The sequence below is a fragment of the Nipponia nippon genome, unplaced genomic scaffold (genome assembly GCF_047370975.1).
Source record: "Nipponia nippon isolate SJK-2023a ecotype South Korea unplaced genomic scaffold, ASM4737097v1 scaffold_6, whole genome shotgun sequence".
In the NCBI taxonomy this organism is placed as follows: domain Eukaryota; kingdom Metazoa; phylum Chordata; class Aves; order Pelecaniformes; family Threskiornithidae; genus Nipponia; species Nipponia nippon.
The window spans coordinates 66,037,241-66,057,023 of NW_028262380.1; the positions used below are offsets into that span (position 1 = coordinate 66,037,241).

At 35.9% G+C, this 19,783-nt stretch overlaps 1 protein-coding gene across 5 annotated transcripts in view; it reads left to right on the forward strand.

Moving 5' to 3' along the window:
- Window positions 1-19,783, forward strand: part of LRBA (LPS responsive beige-like anchor protein) — a 415,388-nt gene that overhangs the window by 123,554 nt on the left and 272,051 nt on the right. For all 5 annotated transcript variants that reach the window (XM_087736323.1, XM_087736322.1, XM_087736324.1 and 2 more), the window contains one exon: window positions 10,809-10,873. In XM_087736323.1, coding sequence (XP_087592449.1) covers window positions 10,809-10,873 — 65 coding nt within the window. The remainder of the gene's footprint in view (window positions 1-10,808; window positions 10,874-19,783) is intronic.

Here is a 19,783-nt window from a genome sequence, read left to right on the forward strand (position 1 = left end):
AATTACATGCAAAGAGCTTGGGATGGGTGCTAGGTATTAGACCAAGAAGGTGTGTAGAGAGGTCAAGTGAGTAGGTGTAGTAAAGCTGTGATATTTTGGTGTGGACTGATGTGAAGCATTGTTTCTTGGGACAATACACTTGGAGAAGTCAACGTGACTTGCAGACTTTGGATAGAGGAATGGATAAAAGATAAGGTTAAAAACCATAGAACTGTTCTTAGAAGTTGTTTGCCATGCTGGAGTGGAGAGAGATGAACTTTCCTAAGGTCATCTTACTAAAACATAATTGTAGCCTACAGTAAAGTTCTGGGGGGAAAATGAGGATTTTCCCTCCCTGATTTTCTTTTTTTTAAAGACCAATCTTTAGTGGTTGTTCTATAGGCTTTTCAGATATTATAGGCTCTTACTAAGAAAAAGTCTCTCATGAAATGAAAATTACTTGAATTTTGTCAGGAATCCAGGACATGGTGTTGGTGTGAGTTTAATGGAAAACATGTCCGCTACCGCTAAAAATATTAGCCTTTAGAACTGTGTTGCTGAGATTGTATGATTGATGTATACATTTTTATATTTAGGGAGGAGAGTGGATTGTCTAATGTAAATGTGAATCTTGGGGTTGTGATAGGGGAACAGGACAGCTTCATTTCCATGAAGGTACGCTGCTGCAGATGTTCAAAACTAAGGGAACATAATTTAGCTACAGAAGCAAGATTTTTCTGAAGAAAAAAGGCATCCTGTTGCTTCACCAGCACACTAGGACTTAAAAAAACACCGCCATTTAAGGTGAGTTTTGTGCAGGGAGAGCACACCCTGTGGCTTGGCAGTCTAGTCAGAAGGATGATACCATGCTGACTTTATAACTAGATCTTTGAACAATATTCTCATGGGTGGTAAATGCAAAACAAAGTAATATCAACTGGCACTTAATTCCGTGAGCTCCCTGCTGATGGGGCTCTGCACTGAAATGGAACTCTTCCTGACAGGAAGTCAGCCGCGAAGTGTGGAGACCTCTGAAAATAAAGTGTGCTTTAATTTGACACCCTGCTGTTTTACAGCTAGTCTGTTTAATTTGAGACTATGGAAAGAGGGAGGGGAGTGGTATGAGATTATGGAAAGTTCAGTGAGCGGCAACGCTTGTCACTGACTTTATACTAATTACAGATATGTCAACATTTTTGTTCGTGTTAATAAACCAGATAATGTGTGTCTGTTTCCAAGCAAAACTGCTTAAGAAACTCACAATTTGGGGAGCAGCGCTGTTTACTGAAAGTTTTGGCAGGAGAAGCTTTGCATAGTGGTGCTGCTCAGTTCATTGTTCAACCTTTAGTCTTATTTATACTCATCTGTGCCTTTTCATGTATCTCTGCAACTGGGAAAACATCTGTCTCATCAGAGATGTTGATGATGTACTAATCTTTCAATAAATATTTTAAGATAACTTGTTTAAGTGAAAAAACTGACAGTTCAGATTATGCAGCAATCAATATGATAGAGGTGCGTGTCTGCTAGGCGTTAGATCCTAGTTCTGAGTCAAATTTGATTCAGAAGAATCAGCTGGATTTTCCAGTACCGTCTGAAGATTTACGAGGACATTTATTTCTATTTCTACTTAAAGCAGAAATGGTTATATTTTTCTTTTTGGAAAATTTGCTTGATGAGTGCAGGGGAGGATTTGCAGTGAAAGGAGCAGAAAATTACTATTTATCATGTTTATTGTAGCAACATACAGGGACAGATGAGAATAGAGCCCTGTGTTGCTGGGTGTTGTGTAACAGTGGAATAATGGATACCCAGAATATTTTAGTCTAAATGAAGACAACAAATGCAGGATGAGGAAGGGAATGTAGTATAAAAGCGGAGTGTAATGGAAGAGACACGTTAGTTTTTCTGCCCCCTTTTTTTTTATTATTATTTGTTTTGATTTAGCTTCCTTTTCTCTCTAAATCTTTTAAGAAAAGATCTGCATTAGGATAGGATTACCCAAGGGAATGATAAGGGACAGGTTTGGACATCCAGTCTTTTGAGTGAAGAGGCGGGATAGGTTTACATCCTTTGGTTTCATTCCCTCAAAGGTATGATGATAACAGGAGTCTTGTACATTGTTTGCATGCATTCATTATGAGAGTTTAAACTGAAACTAAGCTGCATTGGGGAAAAGGGGGTTTTAGTTCCAAAATAGTATTCACGATGTATATTGTTGAGGTTTTTATTAGTTAAATTTATTTAGTTAAAGCTTATCAGACATTGAGCAGGAAGGTTGCTGCTATTTGGTGGTGGTGATGATGAATGTTGCTATCAGTGGGATCAGTCCATCGCTACTAGTGCAACTGTGCAGCAGTGAGTATGCTGTAATTTTCTTGTCCTTACAATTAGTAGTCTACCTTGGAAGACCAATTTTTTTCCATGCAGTGGTTTTACAAAAACTCAAAATCAGTAAAACAAAAGCACTGAAATCAAGAGGCAGTTGCCTTATACTCCTGCTATTCCTTGATTTGTTTTCCTTTCTCCATAAAAATGATGCTGGCACTGCAGCTTGATTATTTGGATCTCTTCCCTTTGTTTGTCTTACGTTGTCCCTTTTCCTCACTTCTGTTTTTCTGACTCATCTCCTTTGACTTAGTTTCTTGCTTCCCATTGCTGCATATTTACAGAACTGCTTGGTACTTTGATTTCTCAATTAATGTATAAGATTTCTGTTCCTAGTCTTCCTAAAGCTACTGTCTTTCATCTCAGCACTGAAAATAGCCGATGGTTAAAGAACCTGAAGAGGAAACTGTGGTGGAAAAGGTTTGCTGCTAGATGAACTCAAACCTGACCCCTAATTTCATTTCATGAGGAGTCATGGCAACAGCCTGCTAGTGGGAGAGAGAAAGGGAGAGGCTGCCCAGGCAAATTGCTTCCTCCATCAGAAACTGTGGACCTGAAATCAGTGATCCACTTATTCAGTTTTTCCCCATTCTACAGTTTGTTGCTGTACTGGGACCGTAGAGGAACTGGAGTTTAGCATAGACTTACCTGTTTCATCTTAATGTGACATTGGTTCTAGGGGCAAAATTTTATTCATCAAGTCATGAGTTAGATCACTATAAAAGGTGTGTAATAAATGTTTTTATATACATGTGTGTACTTTTTTGAAACTAGATACAAAAATGAAGTTCCTGAGTTGTGATGATACACAGCTTTTATGCTGTGATAGTTATTACTGATAGCATTTTATTTATGCAGACAGTGATATTTTCATAATTTTAAATGAACTTTCAGATTAAGTGATTTGAGTTTTCTATTATTACTAAAATCCTGTTTTAAGAACATTTGGGATCACCACAAATTATGACAACTGCTACCTGTGTCAAGATTTTTCTGGCTGTATATAATTGTTAAAGATTGTATGTGCTGTAGCATGTTATGTAGTGTGTCTTCCATAATACTGTATCTTTTAGGATAGGTTTGTGTAGTTTGTAGAGAAGGTAACAGTTGTCACTTTGAGATTAATCTCATAGCATAAAAGGCATTGTCTGACAAGCTGACAGTTTTTTATTTAGTATTTTACTGAAAAACGTGGTGCTTAAGTATGCAAACTACTCCAGCTCTCTATGTGTATAATTTATTTTAAGAATCTATAAAAACTTACTGTGACTTGAACCCAGACGTCTAAGTATTGAAATTAAACTCTCATTATAAGGTAGTTTTAGGCATTTACCACTAACAACATAATAACAGTTTATAGGAAGCTCTGTTTACATGGAATATCCCAAATGGTTAAACAGCAGGGGAGTCTTCTGCTTTTAGTTAAAAAACTGCTGTTTCTGTATGGCTTATTTACTACTTCTTTAATTCTTAATGTAGTGTGCTGTGGAATTGAGCATGCAAAAGTCAGCAGAGAGTTCTGTTTTCTGCGTCTAAGGTTATTACTTGCTGTACAATAATAAAGGCACTATTTTATTGGGTTAGTTGTAATTAACTTCAGCACTAGGCATTGATATAAATCATTCCTAATCTGTTTTCTTTACATTTTCATTCTTTTAAACTGGTTTAACATAGCTTCTTTCTGTCGTGCTTTTACATGAGGACTAGGGTTGTAATTGCTTTTTTGAATTAGGCTGTCGGAAGCTAATGTGCATGTTGATCCAAGAATTGATTAAGGAACACTAATGAATTTCATATAGCACTTTTAAAAGATTTGTAATAAATACTGTGTAATAAATACTGTGTAATAAATACTCTATAGCAGTGATCTGTTATACCCTTAGAATTCAATAGACTGTTGTCATGCTGTGCAGCTGGAAAAATATTTTGGTATAAGAAACTTTGACTCTGTTTCATAGTTAAAATAGTAAACAATTTTGTGGTTATGAATAAAAAAATAGTGTTCCAGCTCTTCCCCAGAGTATATTTTATGAAAGTAGTTACCGTTAATATAATCTTTGTTTCTGTGTTTTATCAGAGCAAAAATACTGAAACACTTTTGGTTTTCATTTTTTTTCTACTCAGTCTTGGTGTTTGACACCAACTGGGCCATGTGCCTTTTTGACTGATTTATCAATACACTAGTGTGCTGCGGCGTTTTCGGTTGTTCGTTAACGGCATAGCTTGAAACAAGAGTGTTATGTGCTCTTTTCAGTCAGTTTTGCAACACTGAGCATGTATGTTTGTTGAATTTCTTGTCTTTTTCAGGGGTAGATAGTCACGTGCACAATCTCAGCCCACCGTTATAGTTCATTAGTTAGTTTGATATGAGTGTGTGTGGAATATTTTCCCACAACAACGTGCTTGGTGTTATACCTCCGCTTGAGAAGCTCTCTCATCTAGTTAATTTTTACACAGCTTTCTCCTAGAAGACTCATTAAAATTTTTAATACAAAGACTTTAGTTGTGTACTGTCACTAGCTGATTTTTTGACAAAAAGCAATGTCTTTTTAATGGAATGCCAGCAGTAAATACTTTTTATTGTAACTGAGTGTGTTTGATAGTTTAAAAGTCTTATAAAAATAATTAGCTCTTTTATATAGTTCTAATGGCAGCCTTGCAAGTTTCCCCTGGAGCAGTCTCTAATGAACAGGCCTTGATTTTTCCAGTTGGGCTTTTAGATTCCCTGAGGACTTGACTCCAGACCTTGAAGGGCAGCAGCTGCCATTTGTCTTAAGCCTGGAGTTGCCAAACAGACAGACCATGTACTAATAGGACGCATTTGTACAGCCTGAGTATGTGGAACCCTGATAGAGGCCTAATGATGATCATCTGTTGAGAGCTTGTAGCTGGCCAGGGTTAGAGTAACTTTTATCACCCTTATTGAAATCAAAACCTTTGTATTGATTAGTGGGATAGCCTGACTTGTTACATGGATGCCACGTTAAAGCTTTCATAGACAAGCCACTGTTTAGCGTGGAATAGTATCCATTGTTTAAATTTCAATAAATTCAAGCCTGTTTGATAAGTTTTCCCCCGACAAGATGTTCTGAATTTTTGGGATAGTAGTAAATATTTTTGCAAGCCCTCTCTTTTCTCTGTGTCAAGATTCAGCAACAGTGATGATCTTCTGTAGAGAAAGGACCATGAATCTAATTACTGAAATTATTTTTTTTCTCAATCGATTTCTGATAGTTCTTCCATTATTGATTTATTTTTTAAATTTTATTTGAGCATCCAGGTATGACTGTGTATATAACATTGTCTCCAAATGTGTTTTCGTGTTACTCTTATATTAAAATGTGTCACATCCTTGCAAAATTTTTCTGTTTCGTACACTACCTAGCATGTGCTAATTTTGATATTAAATTGCTACATAGGGTTTCTAGATTGATTTCCCATACTTCCATGTTGGTTTTAATTTTTTTCAAGGGAGCTCTGTAGATTAAAATAATTTAAGCATGCTTCAACTCTTTAAAAGTAATTTATGTTTGCAGATATTCTGCTTAACATGCAGTCTAACTTTTTTTAATTATGAAGAACCCAGCTGAGATATAATCTACTTTTCACTATATGTTCTTTATTGCTGAGTTCATTCAAGCCTGTAGTGGATGTGGTGCTGAGAGAGTGCTGACACCAAGTGCAAACACTGCTGAAAAGTTCTTGATAGTTTACTTTAGGCACTTAAAGATTAGTATATCTCTCTATGAACAAGTTTTTCATGCAGATTTGACCTTTACTCTAGGATATAATATGTCTCTTAGTCATATGTTAACACATTTTCCCACCCTGTTCCTTAGTGCTCCATTCACAGTTGTCAGTACCAAAGTCATCCTTCTCCTTTCTTTCGTAACCAAAATAAATTATTAAAACTCCACCAGCTTTATGGGAAGGACGGATTAGCAAAGAATTTGCTCTTTTTTGCTTGCTTATGAGTGTGTATTTCGACTGTTAGATACAATTCTTAATTGTAGAATATGTTACCCTTGTTAGAAGGATATTTTTTTAAGTTTCTGGGGAAAATGAATTATTAAGGAGTATGCATGTGTATGTATATATGTAAATGAAAGTAGTAGTACAGTTTGCTACAGTTGAAAATAGAGCAGTTTTTATCTATTGGCAATGTTTTAAATATTCTGTTAAAGATCCATGTTTAATTGTTTAGCCATCGGACTAGTTGAAGGATTGGTCTTGTAAATGTTTTTATATAGCTTGACGAATATGTATTTTGGGTTAATTGTTTGAAATATGATCATATTTCTTTCCTCGAAGTGTATAGGTGCGGAGGGATATGTCCCTTTGCTGCCTACAGGCAAGCACTTCAAATTACAAGTGAACAAGAATGTTTTTCAACAAGATTTTCTTAGCATTTGTTTGAGTGATTAGAGTTTAGGAATGGCTATATTGGGTTAGATAAAGGCTCCACCTTGCTTATTGTTGTATCTCCAACTATAGACACAAAGAGATGCTCAAGAAGAATAAAATAGGACGAGCGCGTATGATACTCATCCACTCTCCAGCTATTTTCAGCTCAGGGTATTTTCTGAATTGGATGTAGTTTCTGTGTATTCAGTCAATATCAATGTGTATTTTCCTTCCGTGTACTTGCGCAGTCTCCTCTCGATCCTATTGAACTTTCAGTCACCACAACATCCTTTGGCGATAGATTCCACTGGTCTGTAATGCACTGTGTGAAGAACTACCTGCATTTCTTTGTTTTGAAGCTGGCTCCTACTAGCTGCTGCTTGTAGAAAAGGCTTTTGGGCAGGCCTGTTTGGGTAAATAAGAAGCTCCTGAAGTATTAGATCTGAATGAGGATATTCAGAATGAGTAGGGAGCCAGCAACAAATGGAAGAAAATGACTGATTAATAGAGTTGATGCTAGAAAATTCAAGTTCAATGCAGAATTTTTAAAGAATTATCTGATGGTGCCATATGATTAGAGACATACCTTATTTTTAAGAAAGGAAATAGGAAGATCAAGTAGTATAAAAGACTTCCAATGCATTTGAAGACTGAAATAACTACACATGCATATGTAGCTGAAATGAAATAAAATGGGACATAGAATTACTAAAGATTGTTTTGCTAGACTAATCTCATTGTTGGTTATGGTCTAATGCATGCTGTGGTCTTTGGCCAAAATGTATTTCGTAGCCAAAGGAAATGTAGTAATTCATATGAATTTTATGGTACTGTCATATGACTGATCGTTAGTTAGAATTAATTAAAAAAAACCACTGTAAAATAGATTTTAAAAAACCCAATGTGACTCAAATGGGACAACAGTAGGTCATGATATAAACCTTGAGGGAGGTTATTAGTTTCTGAAAGGAGGGGTTTAAGACCAGTACTGTTTAATGTTTTCATTTAATGATCCTTGTGCAGTGAGTAAGAACGTGTTAATGAAACTTGATGATATAAAATGGGTGCTATAGAGGACTGGGATATAATTTTGCTTATGGCAGAGTTGAGCTGTAGCTACAGGAAACGTAATATGTTATTCCGTACAGAATTCTAATTCAGATGATGTTTGAAGCACCATTTCAGAAAAGGTTATAGTACTTGCATTTTATCTAGAGTAGTTACGGAAGTGTGTTTACGGATTCCATTAAGGAGGTAGGTGAAACAATAATGAGCTGGGAAATTTCCACATCAGAAATAGTATTTGAATAAAATGTGATTTCGTATTTGTCTCCATGTAATGGCTGTTTTTCATTGTTGCTATTTGTGATAGTGCTTAGTGCTTCTAATTTTTTTTTTTCTGCTTCACTATTGTGTGTACAGTGACCAAAAGCATTAAAAGTAGATTATGTCTCTCGGTTACTAAACATTTATAGCTGTAGGAAATGATGGTCAATTAAGTACAGCTTAGAACAGGTATGAAATTATTGACTCTGTTGATCTTCCCTTACAGTCCTTCCTTAGGAAAGTGCTGAAATGTGTTTTGTAGTTATTTAGTTGCATTAGCGGTTGAGTTTGAGGCTTTTAACGTGTTTTTTCCCTAATACCTTTGGGAGATGGATAACTAAGATGTTGATATAATAATGCAGTATGCATACTGAGTGTAATTGTTTGAGAGAGAACATACACTGTGGGGAAATATTGAATGGATCATGAAAGATGATGACCATTAGTCTTTTCTTTCAGCTATTAAAATTAGCTTTAGGGTGTGTTCAGCTGTGATTTATGAAATTGTTTAGACTAACGCTGCCTTTGATGATGTCTGATATAGAGAAAAATGCTGAAAAGTATCATGATAAATGCACTTTCTTTTCACTTTTGGCAACCTCCATCTTCACCAATTAAATTTTCAAGTATTGTAATGAGCTCTCTTAAAGAGCAGAGCAACAGATGGACAGTGTCATAAATGGAAAAACTTATTTTGCTTTTCTTGAGTTTTCACACGTTGAAGCTAACAGAATAGTTTCAATTATCATCATACAGAGCTAAATATTTAGAACTCGATACTACCTTTAAAAAAAAACTCTTAGGAGAATTCATTGCATATGCTATTTTGTTTAGAATATTAGCAGCTAAAAGGCATTTTTTTTTCCTAAGAATAAATGCTTCTTAAAGCTATTTCAGACAGCTTACAGGCTAACTTGAAGCCATGTAATGGTGGCCATAAGAAGGCAATAGGGGAGAACTGGGGGAAGGATGGCGTGAGAAATATTAGTAAGATATACGTAGTAATAAGGACTGATGATGCTACTTGATGTAGCCTCAAAAAAACCCACAACACCCCAAAACACCCTATAGGTGATAATATGTAAATGGAACTTAGCTGGCGCTTAGGATGTTGCTTGCCTATTAATGCATATAAACTAGTTATATAAAAAGTAATGAAATACATTTATAATTCATGATGAATAATACATCGCAAATTGGAATTATTCTACTCAATTCCAATTACTTGAAAATGGTAATACATTGTTGTAACTTAAAAATGATAAAAGAATATGTTGGGCCTGGAACATGTCAAGTGTTGAGAATTCAGAGTTATAATCTCTCGTCTGTATTTGAAATCTGGAAATATTTTTTTTGGGGGGGTGGCGTGCAGGAGGGCAGAATTTTAAATTGTAAAGAAATAACATTGTTCTACTGGCTTTCGTGTATGTCTGATCAAACCTTCATGTCACTGACTGAGAGCTAATTCTGCAACACTGAGCAGCAAAAAATGTACTCTGTTGTCACTGTATATACTGTGCTGACACTGACTGTAGGTATTAAAACTCCTACATTCAGAAACCTGAAATTTGTTTAAGAGAGATTTGCAGTTTTGCACTTTTTGTCTGTTTTGGAGCTGATGAGATTTTTGAAAAGAACCACAGTGATAGAAGTACTGATGTGAATAATGATTAGGATTATTATTTCATACAACAAAGACTGAAAAATCAAGGAAGCTGATGTGGAAAAGCATATGAAACTTAAGTATCTGTCTGCTGCAGAATCATTCTTTTGTATTAGTTTAGAAGAGTTATAGAGTTTAAACCAAGAGTTGTATTTGGTCTGTTCTATCCAAATGCCTCTATGTTTTCCTCAAAATAGAAGGTTCACACATTTACTACCCTAATTTTTAGCTCTGTCAACTTGTTCCTGTTGAGTCTAGGATTAAACATGATCTTTGTGTTTTTGTTAACCAGTTCTGTTTCATTCTCAGCTTTCAGATGGGGGAAGAAAGCCCCAGTGATAGGTCATCTGGGTTGGTTGCTTTCCAGTGTCTCTCTTCTGGGTGCCAGGCAAAACCCACCTACGTGTTTAAGAGGTGTAGAATTTTGCTGTAATTCAGGGTTCAGTTGGACGTAAGAAATGTGCAGTGCATGTGTCTCTGCTGTTACCATCATTTCAATGTGCTAAAAATTCAGAGTGTTAAATTTTTTTTGAAACATACTGGGTGTTAATGATGCAATACGTTGATTGTTAGCAGATATTTTTGAGTAGAGATGGCTACATGATGCTGAGGTGAGGATTATTATCAGCATACATGTTAACTAGACTTCAAGCTATAAGAGAAATTTTTATCTAAAGAATGAGCCCCACCTTAATGTGAAACCATTCGTTTCTAGCATTATCAAGGTTCAATAAGGCAAAAAGCATCAGTGAACCAGAGTAAGTTCAGAATTATTGCATAACATAGCAAAAGAAAATGATGCAGTCATCGTTTGTGGGATGTTTTTGTGTTTTCTTCTCCCCTCCACAGAATATGACTGGGTAATTGATACTGTTCTGTTTCTTTATGCTGGCAACGTTTCCTTCCTGATTAGTGCACAGTTAATGCTTTATATGATTGCTGATGGTGGTGTAAGTTACTAAAATTGAAAAGTGCACGACTTTGTAGCTGAAAATGTATTTTCTTAGTTCTGTTTTCATACAACTAGTTTTCTCTTGATTTTTCCCAGGAGTGGCAGAACTCTATACAAAAGAATGCTGGCCTTGCCTTTATTGAGCTTGTCAATGAAGGAAGGTAAGTCACAATATTTGATAGCACTCCACCATAGTCTTTAAGAAGTTGTGTGGCTTGAAACTTCTTCTAAAGAATTTTTCTTCTGCCTCTTTTTGTGTCACTTTCTTTGAGTTTTACAAGCTTGATTTCGCATTCTTTAATACTTCGGTTCAGTTCTAGTACTGAATATGGGATTTTGCAGAATCTGAATGCTCTTTGGTTTGATTAAATATTTCACTTATCAGTGTGTCATGGATTTTCTTTCTTCCTGTCCTTGTGCACTGGTTAACATTGAAACTATAATTTGTATTCAGCTAATCTCTTGAGGAAGGGAATTGATATTTGGAAGACATTATAGCTAGGAACTGTAAGATAAGCCTCTGTCTCAAAAATTAGATTCCCGTTTGCTCATTTATTTCCTATCTACCTCATAAAATAGAAAGGAAGAGAGTCCCTTTAAGGTTAAAAAAAAAAAAAATCTGTTGATATTACCAATTAGTTTAATATTGTATCCATAACTATGTATGTATATTACTGTGACTTATAGAAAATGACAGAGCAGGTGATGAGGCCACGCTCTTTGACTTGTAGTGACTATTCAGAACCATCAATATTTTCTTCATTAGGAATCGATTGTTGAGGCAGACTAAGAGCAATATTTACTTTTTCTAAAGGATTTTTTTTAAGATGTCGTAATGAGTTAGCTAAGGAGTATTATAAGAAATGCCATTTATCTAAACTTAAATTCTGTTAGTGAGTAACTTGAGCTACTAAGAATTCCAATAGAAAATACATCTTACAGGATTAGGACAGCTACCGAATAAAAAAACAAAATAATTTATCACATAAATTAAAATGCTATATAAGTATCTTTTTATCATTGTAGGCATAGGGGAAATGGCTATTTGAGGTTTTTCTTTTAAAATGTGTAGGTGTTCTCAAGATACATAAAAATAATGACCATTTTAATGGTTGCATTTCAGTTTATGGTGAGGGAAACACCATTCTGAGGGAGAAAAAAACCCTTTTGCTACTAGTCTTGATCCCAAGGGCCAAGGTAAAGTAACAAGGGTGTTCAGTTACAGTGTTAAGATCTAGCCTGTAGTTGTTTCCTATTATGTGAGGCTGACCTGTCTTGACCTTACTTATAAAGTGCCTGCTATAAATTTGGCCCTTGATTAATGTTTTATTAGCATAGATAACGTAGAGATCCCACACACATGTAAACCACAATGTAAGGTTCATCTGTGTAAGATGATTATCATGAACTAATCAGTTGCTGAGACTGAGTTGTAAGTAGCAGTTACCTAGTAGTTATTCAGCTTGTCCAGGTCAAGCTTTCAGAGAGCATTCTATCAGTGAACTGTTTGGAATTGACTATTTTCTTTTAAAAACCTGCAGTGCCCATCACAGACAGATGGAATCGCTCCCCCGCCTCCATAAACATCAATAACTTATAGTCCAGCCTTAGCAGAGTGGTTGTCTCAGGGACAAATGATCCCTTGAAGACTGAAAAGTGTGGTTTTGGTTAGCAGAAAATATCTAAGTAATTGTTACTTCATTTTGTTTCTGACTCATAACAGAGTTGTTTTTTTAAAAAGTGGGAACATAACTTTCATTATGGGGAAGAGGAGAGGGGATTAATTCCTTAAAAGTGGCTCCTTTTATCTATCTCCATTTTCCTCCATTGCTGTTTATGGGAGCCTTTAAAGTTATTGCTGAATTGGTCATTGCGGTGCCTTGTGGCTGTTCAGCATTCACTAAAATGAAACTATTATCCCTCATATGACATGAACTGTATTCCAGAACTACTCTTTTCTTCTCTTTATGCAGGCTGCACATTATTTGTCTTGCACGTATACTTACACTTATACTAAAACATTTCAGGTCTTGTATTTTATTGTATTTGTTATTGTTTTCTGTATTTTTGCCATAACATTATAATCTTAAAAACTCCAAAAGCTGAAATCTTCTAGTTAAACTTAAAAATGAAAATAGCTGAATGCTACTGATTTAGACTTTAACTGCATAATTGTATAATAAAAGTCAAATTTTTAGATTGTTTCTGTAAGTACTCAAGAAAAGAAGACAAGATAGTTGTACAAAGCACAGAACTGATTTCCGCAAGGAAGGAAGGATGTCTGTGGGGTACCATGACATGCGGAGTGTTAGAATAAATAAAATCAAATTAAGGGCTGGAAGAACTGCCTGGAACTTGTGGAATCACAGAATTGCTATTGTCTGCTGCCTTGGTGGAGAAAGTCTTGGTCATCCTATAACCTTTGTAAACCAGGATTTCACTCACAGTGTTTATTACTGATTTTTGGACAAATGATACCAGAGGATATTCCAGCTCGAAGTGTGTTCTACTGTTTTTGTTTATCAGGCAAATAAAACAACTGAAAAATCTTTCTGGAAGAGAAAGAGGTCTAGAAGAAGAGATCTAAATCTCTTCTTATACTTGCTTTCAAATGTATTTTTTGCTTTTATGTGAAAGGTATGAATGTACCTCTCTCTCACAGCAGTTGAAAGTTTTATGTTTAGGCTTGCCATGTTTTGGCTAGGATTCCCTGGACAGAAATATGTGCAGAAAGTTTGCCTCTGGGACTCATAAGATCTACAGTGTGTGTGCTGCATTCAGAATGCGTTGGTCTGAATTTCATCACGTTCACAAGTAACTTATGTGTTACACATATAGTTGCTCCCAGGCTTTCCAGATATATCAGGTCCACTGCACATATATAGCAGAATTGATTTGTTTGTGCCCAGTGAAATTTTGAATCTCGAACTGAAAAAACATCTCTGAACAGGAGACTAGTATGTGAAAATACAGAACTGTAAACCTACCTAAAACTGAAATACACAACTGAAGTCTTTTGAAGGCCAGGTTACAAGCATAGTAAAAAAACCCAAACAAACAAAACCAACCAAACAAAAAAACCCCAACCCTGTGGAAAAACAGGAAAGTACAGAATGTAAGTGAAAAAGCTCAAGGAGCAGGTATAGGAAAATAATCTCTCTGTGCATGAAAAGAAATATCAATTTCAGTACGTTGCTACATTGAACATTAATCTGTTTTTAATAAAAACGAATAAGTATTGTTCACTGTTATTGTAACGTCTGGGAACACTATCAATGCTCTTTGAAACCTTGTTAAAAAGGTGCCTGTACCCGCTGCTTCTCTGTGTACCGTGCCATCTGTGCAGCAGAAGTATAGATTGCGAAACGTTTTCCTTAGCCTGCTGAACTTCTGTCAGTCTAGATTTCAGTCTTTGTGCTTGCCTTTCACCTTTGGGTCCTCCCTTTAGGGAGAATCTGTTTTGGAGCCTCAACCCGAGAGCTTACCGATGAGGAAATATGTTCACTGGAACCATCCTTTAGGTGTGATTTGGTTCACTGTCATAGCTGGTCCCCTCCTTTGGAGACTTCCAAGGTGTCCAGACAGAATCCTTTTTTTCCACCCTGAAACTAATTATGTTTCCTCCTTATGCAGGAGGTGGCCAAGCTGTTATTTCTGAACTGAAAAAAAGCAGCTTTGTTTTACTTCCTTGTGTGTACAAATGCCTCTTTTGTTAGACTCTTATTTCCTCTGCTTTACTAGTTAGCAAACAACTCATTTGCTCTGTGAAGGTTAAAACTCTGTCCTGTCGCTTTGATTCATTAGCACACTTTAGTGTGAAACATCTCTTACGCTAGACCTTGTTTTCTGTATCAGTCAGTGCACTAACAAACGTACTCGAGCTTGAGACTAGGCATGACAGTTATTATCCCCTTTGGGGTGATAATGGGTTTGGCATGGCAGGGGTTGAGGGATCAGTCTCCTAAGCATGCTGCAGCAATTATTCTTTCCGATTTTCAGCTGAAGAGGCTCTTGAAGATGCTTAATTTTAATTTTCTCAAGCATAGTTTTCTTAGTCATCCGAAGAATTAAGTGCTGTGTTCTATACATATATTTTTTTATACATCTGCAAATGAATATTCAGACAGCAGTTGCTTTAAAAAGACTGTCACATAAAATTTGGTTGAACGATAACCTCATTAAACTAGCAGAATCCATGTATAATTTCCTCTCCTTTGCCTTTGCCCTTTCAAATCCTTAACCAAAACTTAAGGATTCACAAGTGTATCCAGGAGAAGCAGAACTAATGAAGTTTGTTTTTCTGTAGCTTTTTCTCCTTGCTAGATTCTCTGTTGTCTAATGAGGAATGAAATCTAATAAAAATCCTCCTGCCATATCAGAGGATTCTCCTCCTATATTGGATTTTGTGTTATGGCTTTCAGTGCAGTTGAAAATGGTGTTTTGTTTTGCTTTTTTAAGGATGCTTGCAAGGGTTTTTGTCCTCTGTTGGATATAAAACTTGTATAAAATTGATATTTTTGAGAAACTCTTGTCTTCTATTAAAAAACTTTGTTGGAATTATCCAATGAATTCAAAAGTTACTGGGAGAAGGAGGAAGGCAGACAGCATGCAAATCTAATATCCTTCGCAAGTAAAAATTCCACCAACCAAGCAAAAAAAAGGCCCAAACCTCTCCAGAAATAACCAGATGTAACTGGTATTATTCTCCCAATACATAACATCCAGTAATATAAAATCTGGAATGCTGTAGCCATCTGTATTGCTATAGCATTTGTTTTTTAGAAGGAGCTGTACTAAGAAAATGTCAACATTTGTCGCCTTCTGTTCCTTTGCTTAAATGGTATATATTACTTTTGACTAGTCATAGATGCAAATATTTTTTAATATTGAAATAGTTGGCCAATTACTTGCACACTTTCCTAATGGAAAATAGGGGACAGATGTAGGCTGCCCCATTCAATTGTCTTTCACTTGCAATAGTGTGGTCACTCTCAAGGAATGAATGTTAGAGAATGTGTTGCCATAGGAGCAACTGCTGTGCTGGAAATAGTTAGAAAAATACAGCTATTAATGAAAAAATGAATGATAACTGACAGACTTATGCTTTGTGCATAATTGACCAAAAAAGGCTCAGGAAAAAAATGATAAATGTAGTCATGTCCAAACTAGAATTGATTACTACCAGTCTGCTCCCCTTATTGCAGCCTCCTTGCTCTGAGATTCTGGTAACATAGAACCTGCACCTTAGTCTTGATTTGTGAGCAAAAAAAAGTGTTTTCCACATTTCCTTGTTTTTTCTTTTCAGCAACCCGTTCTGTTTAAGTGGTAGGTTTTGGAAAAGGGATTTTTGGTGATGTGTTTTCTGAGTTTTTATGTTGTTTTGGTTTCACAGCAGAAGCAGCTTTGTTCATGTGTGAATTTGAACTACAGAAGATCATTAGGCTAGACTTTAAACAACATTTCAAATGTGCTGAAAATTAGAAGTTGTAGCCTGGATGCGTTTCAGAGACAGATAAGTGACTTGAGGTGGGGTTCTGGACACTACATGATTTTTTTTTGTGTGCGTGTGTATGCACTAAGGTATAGCGTGACATGCACAACCATTTTTAAAACAGTTTTTTATTTCACCGAGTTTTGCTTGATCATCTGTGCGTGGATTTAAATTGCATCATTTTTTGTGTAACTGGAAACATATGATCTTTGCTGCAACTTAATGAGTAAGCAGAAGCTTTTTGGGGAGAACTATGACTTTAATCATTAAACATTAATGTAAGCTTTTATTATTGGAGATGCTAGTAACTGTGGAGGGTATGTATGTGACAAAGGTAGGTTTTGCCTGTGAGAATGTCATTAATTTTCTGGGTCTATGAAAAAGCAAAATCATAAAACACTTTCGAGTGCCTGGGAATTCTTAAATTTTTTTAACGTAGAAAGTTTTTAGTAACATCTGTTTATGAAAAATAAATAAATGTAAGAGCAACAAGAAGGTATTTATACTGCACTCTGCATGTATACATGTCTTGTACTATTGCTATTTGATTGAAAATTTTCAGAAATCATCTGTCATACTACCGTGCAGTCTCTCTCGGAATGTGAACACAACCTCAGATCAGTTGTCACTAGGCTCTGACATGTCCTAAGTGGCTATCCCAGACAGAAAAGGTTGGATTGGTGTGTCCCCTCCTAGCTGTCCTTTTGGAGTGCTGTTAAGTTTTATGCTATCGCACATCCAAGTCAGTGTTTTGGTGAGTCTGCATGATTCTTGGTTGTGTGGTTGGTTTGGTTTGTTTTTTTTCCCCCCCCCCTCCGTCTCTTATTTTAAGGGGATAAGTGTGTTCAGACTTCACTCTTTAGGACCTTATGGACTTGTCTGTATTTTTTGATGGTTGAATAGTGTATCTGTAAAGTATCTGTGTTCCACAAAGCAATCGTAAAACTTCCTTGCAGCAGTAATTCCAACACTTAGCACATTGAGCAGTCAGATCCCATAAAAGACTGTGTGTATCCATGTAGAATGTATGTCCCTTTGAAGTAAGAGAATCTCTTATATGCTAGGTTTATGAGGAGTGCAAGTAGGAAAACTTACCTTCCTTGGCTATCTCAGAGTTCTCTGTTGTGATAGCATCTGGAACATACATAATCTCTCCCTGTAGTACTTTGAGAGATTTATGCGTAAACAGCTGTTGTAAATGTCACCTGTAAAGCTTTTTCCGTGTTTTGACTAAAATTGATAATTGTTGGATATCAGTAATACTAACTCAGAATTTATCCATCTCTCACTTTCTTTTCTTGCACATATTTTTCTGTTCCATTTTTTCCCTCTTGTACCTTTTCCTTTTTGCTTGTTGTAAGGAGAAACTTGACTTTTTACTTGATCATCTAAGCAGTCTGCAGCCAGAAATCAGAGTAAGAAAATTTCTTGCTTTGTGTCTCATAGTTTTCTATGCCAGCATAACAATAAAATTGAGAATCTCTCATGTATTTGGCTGGAACTCCCTCTGTCAGTGGTTTAGCACTTCATTCCTGACCGAGCAAAGTATGCAAGTATATATTTAACTTCCAGCATGGGATCCGTCCCCTTGCTTGTTTTTACTAGGCTGTTCATCTTTTCAAAGTTAATCACATGTTTTTAAATATTTCAGTCAAGAAAGAAAGTGCTTAGACAAAGAAGAAAAGTCTGCCTGAGATCTTAAATCTGGTGTGCGCTGCAAGCCCGGTATCCAGAGTCTTTACCCCCATAGGTATCATAGTCTAACTTCTACAGAACATGTCCATCCATGCTCCATCCACACTCTTCTCACGTTAAAGATCAGAAAAAATCTTAATTCAATAACTTGTCATAAATAAAGCCAAACCAGAAGGGAATCTATCAGGGAAGGAGGAGTGTAAATCGCCACATTCAACAGCATTTTGGTGTTTAATAACACTGAAAAAAAATTAACAGATATGTGAGATAGTAGCATAAGGCAAATATGGTCCATGGGTCTGCATACAGAGATTATGAAGCATAGGCAAGAGGGAAATTATTAGACTTCAGTTCTTCTTTCAGCTTGAGTGTGCATACTTTGAAAAAGACAAATTTAATTGATCTGTTTAGTCAAAGAAATGAAAAGCTGTCCTTTTGCTGTGGAAAAAAGAAAATATAAAGAGATGTTTTGGATCGACTTTTTATTTAACAAAAAAAGAACTGAAGTGATCTAGTTGCTGGAATAAAAAACAGGATAAAAGCAGACAAGAAATACTTGTGGTTTGGTTTTGTTTTTAATTGACACTAATTACCTTATAAAACTTCTTTATAGGGGAACATGTTGTAAAATATCTTCAAATCTTAAAAAAAAAAAAAAAAAGTTGGGGCATCTTTCTGAAAGCTATGCTGTAGCTCAAACAGAAGGTACAGACTTGATGGAGGAAATGACATTCTTTTGGGGAAATCACGCATGATCAGTTCTGTGTAGGAGGCCAGAGCAGGTACCAGTAAGGACCATTATGATCCTTTAAATCCATGAAGTGTACTCACTGTCTTAGTGAGGAAAGTCAGATTTTTCTAAATATATATTTTTTTTCTTTAGAAGAAAGCATTTGTGTCTCATAAAGTGACCTGCTCTAGTTAATACAGTTTATAGCCACTCGCATATGTACAAAATGTGTTGTATGTAGTTTGAAGTTGCACTAATACTTTTGCAAGAGTCAGATTCTTGTCCTTCCCTCAGCACTGGTCTACTCAGCTGGAAACAGTTGTTTCTATTGCAAGCAGTGAGCTACACTTAACGAATTTCTGTCCAACATTTTGTTTGCCCCAAATGGAAAAATAGCAGCTGCCAAGGTTCCCAAAACTGGTGTGTAGAAGTAGATGATTAAAACTTCATTTTAGACATATAAGCAGAGGTGTGTTCATTTATAGATATGCTGAGAGCTTGTATTTGCCTTTGATTGTTAATGATGGCCATAGGCTCCTCTGTTATATCATGTCGTCATTACATTTATGTATAGATATATATTTAGTTTGCGAAGTCCCACACTTAAAGAGGTAAATTCAAAACAGAAATCTGAGTGGCGTGCTATGTGTGTGGATACTGTTCTCATACAGAAAATCCAAACCGACCTAGATAATGATACAGCTTGAGTTGTTTATTAGAAGAGAGTTAATCTAAGCATATGCAGTGTTTGGAAAAGGTGACTGAAAAGAAACATTAAAATTATAAATTCTTGACTCTAAGTAATGAACACAGCTGTGATTATGGTATAAACCAGTAAATTATTTCATATAGGCTTCATTTGTATTAATAAATATTTTTTATCCTCACCTCCTGAAGACCTTTAGTTGCTGAATTTGGCAATTTGCAAGAAGGGAAGTAATTGTATAATAATTGCTACCTAATAATATGAAGCTCCTAGCTTTTTCTGAAAACAGCTTGAAGTTACCAGAAGGTGCTTATGCTGAGCTTGGACAATTCCTTAGTTATTAGCCATAAAAATTTTTGGTTGCCAAAATGACAAATTCGACTAGGATTTATCTGCAAAATCACGTGTAAGTTTTATCTAGCTGGCCTAGCCCTGTATGGAATATCGTA